At 37.7% G+C, this 12,376-nt stretch overlaps 1 protein-coding gene and 1 pseudogene across 1 annotated transcript in view; both read left to right on the top strand.

The window, feature by feature from the left end:
• The window catches only part of LOC134759923 (phosphatidylinositol 3,4,5-trisphosphate 3-phosphatase TPTE2-like), a 129,183-nt gene that overhangs the window by 79,266 nt on the left and 37,541 nt on the right, over positions 1-12,376 (top strand). Inside the window, 4 exon segments of the mRNA XM_063715080.1 lie at positions 5,482-5,601; positions 7,258-7,357; positions 7,505-7,568; positions 8,299-8,363. Coding sequence (XP_063571150.1) covers positions 5,482-5,601; positions 7,258-7,357; positions 7,505-7,568; positions 8,299-8,363 — 349 coding nt within the window.
• Positions 5,917-6,012, top strand: LOC112128674 (U2 spliceosomal RNA; annotated as a pseudogene).

Raw genomic sequence — 12,376 nt, 5'->3', positions numbered from 1 at the left:
TTCTTTCAAATATCCGGAAAGCCTTCCCAAGAAAGATGGGTACAAACAAGCCCTGACAGTGAAAACTACAATAAATACAGTGAAAACTACAATAAATACCTAACTCTTCAATGCCCAGACACCAAAGAACATCTGCTAGCATCAACACTATCCAGGAAAACGTGACCTCACCAAATGAACTAAATAAGACACCAGGGGCCAATCCTGTAGAAACAGAGATATGTGACCTTTTAGACAAAGAAATAAAAATAGCTGCGTTGAGGAAACTCAAAGAAATTCAAGATAACACAGAGAAGGAATTCATAATTCTATTAGATAAGTTTAACAAAGAGATTGAAATAATTTAAAAGAATCAAGCAGAAATTCTGGAGTCAAAAAATGTAGTTGGCATGACAAAGAATGCATTAGAGTCTTTTAATAGCAGAATTGATAAACCAGAAGAAAGAATTAATGAGCTTGAAGACAGGCTATTTCAAAATACATAGAGGAGACAAAGGAAAGAATAAAAAACAATGACGCATGCCTACAGGATCTAGAAAATAGCCTCAAAAGGACAAATCTAAGTGGTATTGGCCTTAAAGAGGAGGTGGGGAGTGTAGAAAGTTTATTCAAAGGGATAGTAACAGAATGTCCCAAACCTACAGAAAGATATCAATATCCAAGCACAAGAAAGTTATAGAACACCAAGCAGATGTAACTCAAAGAAGACTACCTCAAGGAATTTAATAATCACAGTCCCAAAGATCAAGGATAAAGAAAGGATCTTAAAAGCAGCAAGAGAAAAGAAACCAATAATATACAATGGAGCTACAATATATCTGGCAGCAGACTCTTTAGTAGAAATGTTTCAGGCCAGGAGAGAGTGGCATGACATATTGAAAGTGCTGAAGGAAAAAAACATTTACCCTAGAACAGTGTATCCAGTGAAAATATCCTTCAAAGTGAAGGGGAAATAAAGACTTTTCCACACAAAAGCTGAGGGATTTTGTCAACACCAGACCTGTCCTAGAAGAAATGCTAAAGGGAGCATTTCAATCAGAAAGATAAGGACATTAATGAGCAATAAGTAACAACCTGAAGGTATAAAACTCACTGGTAATAGTAGGTATACAGAAAAATGCAGAATGTTATAACACTGTAACCATGATTTATAAACTACTCTTATTCTAAGTAGAGAGACTAAACTGTGAGCCAATCAAAAATATTAACTACAACTTTTCAAGACATAGATAGTATAATAAGACATAAATAGAAATAACAAAAAGTTAAAAAATAGGGAGACAAAGTTAAGTTGTAGAGTTTTTATTAGTTTTCTTTTTACTTGTTTATGAAAACTGTTATTATAAGATTAAAATAATGGATTATAAGATAGTATTTACAAGCCTCATGGTAACCTCAAACCAAAAAACATAACAATGGATACACGAAAAATAAAAAACAAGAAACTAAATCATATCACCAGAGAAAATTACCTTCACTAATGGAAGACAGGAAGGAAAGAAGGAAGAGAAGACCCCAAAACAACCAGAAAACAAATAACAAAATGGCAGGAGTAAGTCTTTACTTATCAATAATAATATTGAGTGTCAGTAGACTAAACTTTTCAATCAAAAGACAGTGGATGAATGGATGAAAGAACAAGACCCATCCAGGTGTGGTGGCTCACGCCTGTAATCGCAGCAGTTTGGGAGGCCAAGGCAGGCAGATCACGAGGTCAAGAGCTAGAGACCATCCTGGCAAACATGGTGAAACCCTGTCTCTACTAAAAATACAAAAATTAGCAGGGTGTGGTGGTGCACACCTGTAGTCCCAGCTACTCAGGAGGCTGAGGCAGGAGAATCACTTGAACCCGGGAGGCAGAGTTTGCAGTGAGCCGAGATGGCGCCACTGCACTCCAGCCTGGTGACAGAGCAAGACTCCATCTCAAAAATAAATAAATAAATAAATAAAAAGACCCATTGATCTGTTGCCTACAGGAAACACTCTTCTCCCATAAAGACACATGTAGGCTGGAAGTGGTGGCTCACTCCTATAATCCCAGCAATTTGGGAGGCAGAGGCGGGTGGTTTACTGGAGGTCAGGAGTTCAAGACCAGCCTGGCCAATATGGTGAAACCCCGTCTCTACTAAAAATACAAAAATTAGCTGGGTGTGGTGCTGGGCGCCTGTAATTTCAGCTACTCATGAGGCCGAGGCAGGAGAATCACTTGAACCTGGGAGGCAGAAGTTGCAGTGAGCTGAGATCACGCCACTACACTCCATCCAGCCTGGGTGACAGAGTGAGACTCAGTCTCAAAAAAAAAAAAATAAAAATAAAACAAACAAACAAAAAAACCCAAAAACCAAAGCCAAAACCAAAAACATGCTAATATATCTGATAAATATTGATGCAAAAATCCTCAACAAGATACTAGAAAACTGAATTCAACAATATATGGGAAAGATCATTCATCATGACAAGTGGGATGTGTCTCTGGGATGCAAGGATGGTTCAACATTTGCAAATCAATCAATGTGATACATTATATCCACACAATAAAGGATAAAAACCATAAGATCATTTCAGTTGATGCTGAAAAAGCATTTGATAAAATTCAACATCCCTTCATGGTAAACACCCTAAAAAAACTGAGTATAGATGTAACACACCTCAACATAATAAAAACCATATATGACAGACCCACAGTCAGTACCATACTGAATGGGGAAAAAATGAAAAGGTTTTCTCTGTGGCCTAGAACACAATAAGGATGCCCACTTTTACCAGTGTTGTTCAACATAGTACTGGAAGTCCTAGCTAGCGCCATTATAGAAGAGAAAGAAAGGGAATAAAAAAAGAAATCCAAATTGGGATGGAAGAAGTAAAATTATCCTTGTGTTTGCAGATGATACATTTTATTTGGAAAATACTAAAGACTCCACAAAAAAAAAACTATTAGAATTGATAAATTCAGTAAAGTTGCAGGATACAAAATCAATATACAAAGATCAGTAGCATTTCTATATGTCAACAGTGAACCATTTGGAAAGGACATTTAAAAAGTGGTCCTATATACAATAGCCACAAATAAAATTAAATACCTAGAAATTAACCTAACCAAAGAAGTGTAAGATCTTTATAATGAAAATGATAAAACACTGATGAAAGAAATTGAAGAGGACACCAAAAAATGGAAAGAGATTCCATGTTCATGGATTGGAAGAATCAATATTGTTAAAATGTCCACACTGTCCAAAGCAATTTACAGATTCAATGCACTCCCTGTCAAAATATGAATGACATTCTTCACAGAAATAGAAGAAACAATCTTAAAATTTATATGGAGCCACAAAAGACCCAGAATAGCCAAAGCTATTCTAAGCAAAAAGAACAAAGCTGGAGGAATCACATTACCTGACTTCAAATTATACTACAGAACTATATAACCAAAACACCATGGCACTGGCATAAAAACAGACACATAGACCACTGGAACAGAATAGAGAACCCAGAAACAAATCCACACACACTTACAGTGAACTCATTTTTAAGAAATGTGCCAAGAACATACATTGAACAAAAGACGTCTCTTCAACAAATGATTCTGGGAAAACTGGATATACACATACAGAAGAATGCACCTAGACCCCTACCTCTCACCATATGCAAAAATCAAATCAACATGGATTAAAGACTTAAATCTAAGACCTCAGTGAAACTACTATACTACAAGAGAACATTGGGAAGAATCTCCAGGACATTGGTCTGAGCAAAAATTACTTGGGCTATACCTGACAAGCACAGGCAACCAAAGCAAAAATGGGCAAATGGGATCACATGAAGTTAAAAAACTGCTTCATAGCAGAGGAAACAATTAGCAAAGTGAAGAGACAGCCCACGGAATGTGAGAAAACATTTGCAAACTACCCATCTGAAAAGGGATTAATAACCAGAATATGTAAGGAGCTCAAATAACTCTCTAGGAAAAAATCAAATAATCTAATTTTTTAAATGAGCATAAGATTTGAGTAGGCATTTCTCAAAAGAAAACATACAGATGGTAAACAGGCATATCAAGAGATGCTTAACATCATTGATCATTAGAGAAATTCACAGTGTAGAAAACTACCGTGAGATATCATCTCACCCCAGCTAAAATGGTTTATATCCAAAAGTCAGGCAATAACAAATCCTGACAAAGATGTGAAGATAAGAGAACCCTCATACACTGTTCATGGAAATGTAAATTAGTAGAATCAATTGGAGAACAGTTTGGAGGTTACTCAAAAAACTAAAAATAGAACTACCATATGATCCAGCAATCCCACTGCTAGGTAGATACCCACAAGAAAGGAAATCAGTATGTAGAAGAGATATCTACATTCCCTGTTTGTTGCAGCACTGTTCATAATGGCTAAGATTTGGAAGCAACCTGTGTCCATCAACAGATGAATGGATAAAGAAAATATAGTACATATACACAAGAGAGTATTATTTAGCCATAAAAAACAATAAGATCCTGGCCAAGTGCACTGGCTCATGCCTGTGATCCCAGCACTTTGGGAGGCTGAGGTGGGCAGATCACCTGAAGTCAGGAGTTCGAGACCAGCCTGACCAACATGGAGAAACCCCATCTCTACTAAAAATACAAAAATTAGCTGGGTGTGGTGCCGGGCGCCTGTAATCCCAGCTACTCGTGAGGCTGAGGCAGGAGAATCGCTTGAACCCGGGAGGTGGAGGTTGCAGTGAGCCGAGATCACGCCATTGCACTCCAGCCTGGGCAACAAGAATGAAACTCTATCTCAAAAAAAGAAAAAAAAAGAGATCCTGTCATTTGGAACAACATGGATGGAACTGGAGATCACTATGTTTGTTAAGTGAAATAAGCCAGGCACAGAAGGATAAACATCACATGTTCTCACTTATTATGGGGCTCTAAAAAAAAAAAAAAAAAAAGCAATTAAACTCATAGACCTAGAGAGTAGAAGGATGGTCATCAGAGGCTGGGAATGGTAGGAGGGGCTTGGGGATGGGGAGGTGGGGATGGTTAATGGGTACAAAAAAATAGACTGAGTAACGCCTACTATTTGATAGCACAACAGATTGACCATAGTCAACAATAACTTGATTGTATATTTTTAAATGACTGAAAGGGTGTAATTGGATTGTTTGTAACATGAATGATAAATGCTTGAGGGGATAGATACCCCATTGTCCACAATAAGGGTGATTATTACACATTTAGTTATATCTCTTATTATGTTTGAATTGCCATGTTGGTGTTTTAGTCACATATAAGTGTCAGATGATGAATATAATTTTATTGTTTGAAAACTTCCCATGAATGTTATATTTTCCCCTTAGTCTACTCTAGAAAATACATTTTAAATAATTCATGATAGTAGAATTCTTAATGCAGATGAGTCAATAGTTTGTGGTCTTTAAATATTCCTATCTCTTCTTGCAGGGGGGAATGAACTTTTTTTTTGTTTTATATTGCAGGAGACAGCAGTATTTTTCTGACTTATTTAACATTTTAGATACTGCCATTATTGTGATTCCTCTGCTGGTTGATGTTGTTTACATTTTTTTTGACATTAAGTTGCTTAGGAATATTCCCAGGTATGAAACATAAGACTTACCTCTCTTAAAGTTTTTCATTAATTTTAGCATTTTCTGTGGCTTTTATGCTATATAATCTTTTCAACTTCAAATGTTCTCATTCTATACCAAATACATTGCTTTAAAATGAGATGTTTAGGTAAATTCCCACATACTTTGAAATTAAAGATTGCGATATTTAGGGACCAGTGAAGAGTATAGACACTAAGTACCATTAATGGAATAAAGAAGATGCAGTACCCAAAGAAGGACTTTTACTCTTGTACTAACTTTAACTTCTCTACATTTTGAAGTTCTCATCAAATTCCCATTTGTATCATTTTTTGGCCTTTTGGCTAAGATCAAGTATAATATTCTTATCAGTTTAATATCTGCTATATCAAAAAATTTATATTGAAAACAATTCCCCTCTGTGCTTCAACTACAAATCCCTTACACATAATGTTCTGTCTGGATTTTTCCTACAGCCAAGAGGGAATTTATTTGAGCATACGCAAAATTTGAGTGACTTCAATCATGAGTTTCTAAAAAATAGCAAACAGAACAGAAACTAGGAGATGACACATGTAGCAACACAAGAGTAGAGTTTTGCAGTATAGTTGTGGTAGAAACAAAGAAAGCTAAGGCAAAGTTAGGACTGTTAGGGATTAGGAAACTAAGGAGTGTATGAGGCCCTGGTGACTCTTTTTCTTTTTTTACTCTGACAATGAGGAAAATGAAAGAGCAAATGTATACTGGGATGTAGATGGCGGCTTCCTAAGCTTGTTCATGGGTCAAATAGCTGATTTCTTTTTGTACCCCAGCTTCCCTGGACTACAGCTCAGGCCCCAACTAAAAGCATGTTAAGTGATAGGCTTTTGGAGTTATTTGAAAATAACCTCAGCCAATGTGGTCCTCTGACTAGAAACCTCAGCATCACTTGACAGCTTGCTAGAAATATAAGAAGAAAAATACCTTAGGCCCCACCCTGGACCCACTGAATCAGTATCTCTGGGACCCAGCAATCTGCAGCTTAACAAGCTTTTCCAGGTGGCTCTTATTGATGTGTGCCCAAATCAGAGAAGCACTAGTCCAGACCATCAGTTCTCTGCTTCGGTGGTTCTGATGGTAGGAGAGATACCAGCTAGCACACTTTGGAAGTATCTCAATCTGTTGCCTGCCTGATGTGCATTAGCAGCTGTAGTGAACATCTGTTACTCATAGGAATAACAAAGATGAACAAGAATAATCTATTTGTTTTGATGTAGAAAAATTGAAAATGCTAGTCTTAAATTCCAAAATTAAATTTACAAATGCTAAGAGTCTATCATATCACTATTTCTCTAGACCAGAATTTCTCAGCCTCAGCATTACTGACATTTTGGGCCAGATCATTGTCATAAGAAGGTGGTGAGCAGTTATATTAATTGCAGGGTGTTTAGCAAAATTCCTGGCCTCTATTCACTAGATGTAAGTAACACACACACACACACACACACGCACGCCCGCCAGTTGTGAAAACCTAAATGCCTCCAGACATTGCCAAGTATCCCCCAGGTGGGTAATTGGGGAGAAGAGGGAAAATTGCCTCTGGTTAACAACTGCTGCTCTAGACATAGTTTATATTGATAAAATTCCTTTCTGAAGCAAAAATGGATCTTTTAAATTTATTGTTAGATGGACACATTTAGTTCGACTTCTACGACTTATTATTCTGATAAGAATTTTTCATCTGGTTCATCAAAAAAGACAACTTGAAAAGCTGATGAGAAGGCTGGTAAGTGGGCAAAACATGCTTATGATTCAGAAAAATATTTTGTGTTTTGGGACCCATTGGCAAGGGTTGATATCTATACTGTATAATGTTTTTTATTTTTATGTTGATGAATGTTTCACAAACTAATGATGATTTTTAAACTCTCAGGTTTCAGAAAACAAAAGGCGATACACAAGGGATGGATTTGACCTAGACCTCACTTACATTACAGGTTTGTGACACTTAACTGTTGATTTACTTGTATTACTTCACTTTTTCTTGTATTTTTTTTTTGCCTCATCTAAGACACACTCATTCAAAATATTCTTTATTCATGAGGATATATGCCACTGTGATAGTGTGACATATTTGTGGTTTAGCCCTGGCAATGAAGATCTGCATGTCTTCTCAATTCAGGACTACTCAGTTGCAGCGTAGGAACTTGAATGGATTTTCAGCTGACTCCATTTGAGTTTCAATTTATTAACCTCTAGTAGTTATTTCTGAGTCCCAAGGATCCCACAGAGACCTCTTCTCATCCTAGAACCCCGGAGAATGAGGTCAGTGCTTTGTAGATCGCAGGTTTTCTGAGTCAGAGGGCTGCAAAGCACCTTGGGAGTTCCCGCCATCACTGGTGCCTAGAAATCTTGGATTTTCTCTGGTATTTAAGATAAGAAATAAATTCTAAGAACAAGGGGAACTTCAGACTGAGGCCATCATAAGTACATGGCATACAGCTAGAACTAGTGGAGACTTAAGAACTCCATGCCAGTTTAATGGTCATTGTGTTGGATAATTTAATGTGTTATTTGATTATCCTGGGTATTAGCTCTTTTCTGTCAACCTCAATCTTAAAAGGTTTTTTTCTGTGAAAATGGAGTCTGATCATGTATAAATTAATTTTTTGTATGTTATATGAAATCTATAATAATGTTTGTAATAGTGATGATTTTGACTTTCAGAACGTATTATTGCTATGTCATTTCCATCTTCTGGAAGTCAGTCTTTCTATAGAAATCCAATCGAGGTAAGGGTCTTTATCTGACAAATACTCATTTCTCAGTGAATGTAGACTGTGTAGTCATAAGTTTAATATTGACCCAGATATGGCAGTATTCTTTTAAAAATGTACTCTTTCAAGTAAAAAAATCATAATGGATTGATACCAGTTACAATTGTGCCAGTGGTTACAAACCACCCCAAAACTTACTGGCTTATGACAGCAACTATTTATTTGGCTCATGATACTATGGTTTGTGAATTTGGGATGGGCTTAACTGTCCAATTCAGGTGCTTGCAGAAAGGATTTCCTGTCTCAACTAAGCTCATTCATGTATCTGTGGGCAGCTACTGGGTCATCTGAGGACTGGCTAGTCTAAAATGACTTGGCTACCCTCAACTGACAGAGCCACTGCATGCTACATGCACCCCCCAAGGCCCAAGGCGCATCCCATCTGGCACCCACTGCTGCCAACAGCCCCACCCCCTTCACCAGCAGAGCCACCATATGCTGCTTGCACTTCTAAGGCACTGAGGACTGGCCTGCCTGGTGCCCGCCTTGCTGTTGGCAATACCCCACAACTAGCAAAGGCACTGCAGCTAGCATGCATATGCCTAAGGCCCGAGAACTAATCTGAATGATGGCTCTCACACCAAGAAAAGCCATACCACTGTCTCCACAAACACTCACCATCAGGCCACTGAGGCACTCACAGACACCACTGAATGCTGATTATAGCCAAAAAAGTCACCTGAAGACTATATTACTGCACCCACCCAGAACCAAAGTCAAAGCACCCTACTCAGTGAACACTATAGGAGACAACTATTGGAAAAAGTATTTCTCTATGAAAGCTCCCTAACATTGGAAGAGGCAACGGTTCCCCCAGATGTGCAAAAATCAGTTTAGGGCCACAAGAAACATGAAAAGCAAGGAAACATTACACCTCCAAAGAAACACAATAATTCCCCATTAACAGACCCTAAATTTAAAGATTATATCAAATGGCTAAGAAGGAATTCAAAATAATGATCTTAAGGAAACTATGAGATATACAGAATACAGATAGACAAATCAATGAAATTAGAAAAACAATTTATGATCTTATGAGAAATTCAACAAGGATATATGTGTCATTAAAAACCAGACAGAGATTGTGGAGCTGAAGAATTTAAGGAATAAAATAAAAATACAATCAAGAGTCCAGGTGCAGTGGTTCCCACCTGTTTTCCCAGCACTTTGGGAGGCCAAGGCAGTGGATCACTTGAGGCCAGGAGTTCAAGACAAGCCTGATTAACATGGCAAAATCCTGTCTCTAAAAAATACAAAAATTATTTGGGTTTGGTGGTGCATGCCTGCCATCCAAGCTACTTGGGAGGCTGAGACACGAGAATTGCTTGAATCCAGGAGGTGGAGGTTGCAGTGAGCCAAGATTGTGCCACTGCACTCCAGCCTGGGTGGCAGAGTGATACCCTGTCTCAAAAAAAAAAAAAAAATACAATCAAGAGCTTTAAAAACAGACATGGGAGAGATATGGCCAAAATCTAGGAAGCTCAAAGGTTCTCAAATAGATTCAACCCAAAAAGGTCTTCTCTGTGGTGCATAGTAGTCAAACTGTCAAAAGTCAAAAAGAGGGAATATTCGTCAGGTGTGGTGGCTCACACCTGTAATCCCAGCACTTTGGGAGGCTGAGGCGGGTGGATCACTTGAGGCCAGGAGTTCAAGGCGAGCATGGCCAACATGAAGAAACCGCATTTCTACTAATAATACAAAAAAATTAGCTGGGTGTGGTGGTGTGAACCTGTAGTTCCAGTTAGTTGGGAGGCTGAATCATGAGAATTGCTTAAACCCAGGAGGTGGAGGTTGCAGTGGGCCAAGATCACACCACTGCACTGCAGCCTGGGTGACAGAGCGAGACTGTATCCAAAAAAATTTTAAAAAAAAAGGAAATGTTAAAAACAGCAAGAAAAAAGCATCACGTCACATATAAGGGAAACTCCATTTGATTAACAGTGGATTTCCCAGTGGAAACTTTACAGGTTAGTAGACAATAAGATGGGATGATATATTCAAAGTACTGAAGGAAAAAAAAAACTCAACCAAGAATACTATACCTAGTAGAGCTATCCCCTAGAAATGAGGGAGAAATAAAGTATTTCCTAGATAAGCAAAAACTGAAGAAATTCATTCCCACTAGACTGACCTTACAAGGAGTGCTTAAGGTGGTTCTACATCTGGAAGCAAGAGGATGATTACCATTGTCAAAACACACGAAAGTATAAAACTCACTGGTAGTGCAGATATACACATGAGAAAGAGAAAGGAATCAAACTTTGTCACTACAGAAAATGACCAAACCACAAAGATTAAAAAAAAATAGGTGAAGAAAAGAACAAAGGATACACAAAACAACCAGAAAAAAATGAACAAAATGACAGGATAAAGCCTCATCTATTAATAGTAACCTTGAATGTAATGTAAACAGATCAAATTCTCAATTAAAGGATATAGAGTTGGCTGCCAAGATTAAAAAAAAAAAAAAAAAAAGACCCAACTGTATGCTGCCTACAAGAAACTAACTTCACTTGTAAAGGTTCATACAGACTGGAAGTGAAGGGATAGAAGAAAATATTTCAGGCAAACAGAAACCAAAAGCGAGCAGAGGTAGCCATACTTATCAGATAAAAACAGACTTTAAGTCAAACTGTATGAAGAGACAAAGAAGGTCATTTTATAATAATAAAGAGATCAACTTAGCAATAAGATATAAGAATTGTAAATATATATGTACCCAACACTACAGCACTCAGATAAACAAGGCAAATATTTTTAGGTCTAAAGGGAAAGATAGACTCCAATGCAGTAACAGTTGGGGCCTTTAACACCCCACTCTTACCACTGGACAGATCATCTAGACAGAAAATCAACAAAGAAATATCAGATTTAAGCTTACAGATAGGAATAAGTTCTGGTGTTCTGTAGTGCTGTAGGGTGACTACAGTTAACAATAATTTATTGTATTTTTTAAATAGAGAGGATGTTGAGTGTTCCCAACACAAAGAATGATAAATATTTGAGGTGATAGTTATGCTGATTATCCTGATTTGATCATTACACATTGTATACAAGTATTGAGATATCCATCTCTACCTTATAAATATGAACAAGTATTATGTGTCAATTAAAAATATTTTTAAAGAATGAAGGAAACAGATTTTTTAAATGAAAGGAAAGAAAATTACCTGACTTGGCTGAATGGCCCCAGGTGGTCTCTCATTCTCCAGTAGGCTACTTCAGGCCTGTTCACATGATGGCAGAGGCAAGAGTCCCAGGAGCGGCAACAAAACAATGCAAATCCTCTTCAGGCCCAGGCTCAAAATTATATATTAATTCTACCCCATTTTATTGGACAGTGCAAATTACACTACCAGTCTAGATTCAAGGAGTAGAAAATAAACTCCAACTCCTGATGGAAGGAATTATAAAAATTGTGGCTGTTTTTGATAGTCTACCATAGGGAAGAAAGATGGGGATGCTGTAACCCAAAATGTGTATTCTTAGGTTGAGATCCTAAATTATAGTCAGGGCATATTGCTTTAGGCTCTGTGGATGACTAAATTAATTTCAAGCATATAATGCTGTTTACTGTGAAATGCCAGCTGAAAGGATCATTGTTTAATTTTATGTAATTTACAATACTTATTATACCTCAATAAAAATGTAACTATCGAGGGCTGGCATCAGTTGCCGAGAGGTGGAAGGAGTACCTCTCTGCAGTGAGTTAGCTCAGTTCCGAACAGGACAGTTCTGCAAGTTCAGCTACTTCCCAGAAAATGTCCTGGATCCCTGGCCTGAGTCATCATCCCGTGACTGGAGAACGTGGATGGATTATTTTATCAGGAAACTGGTGATAAACCAAGGGCTATAGGAATTAAGAACTACGGCTAAAAAAGAAATGTTTAGAGTGATGCAAGATGGCCAATTAGAAGCAGCTGCAGTCTGCAGCGCTCACAAAGAATGAAAAGGGGCGAGGGAATTCC

Source organism: Pongo abelii, chromosome 14, assembly GCF_028885655.2.
Source record: "Pongo abelii isolate AG06213 chromosome 14, NHGRI_mPonAbe1-v2.0_pri, whole genome shotgun sequence".
Lineage (NCBI taxonomy): Eukaryota > Metazoa > Chordata > Mammalia > Primates > Hominidae > Pongo > Pongo abelii.
The sequence above is the reverse complement of the archived record's forward strand: the minus strand, read 5'-3'. Positions and strand labels throughout refer to the sequence as shown.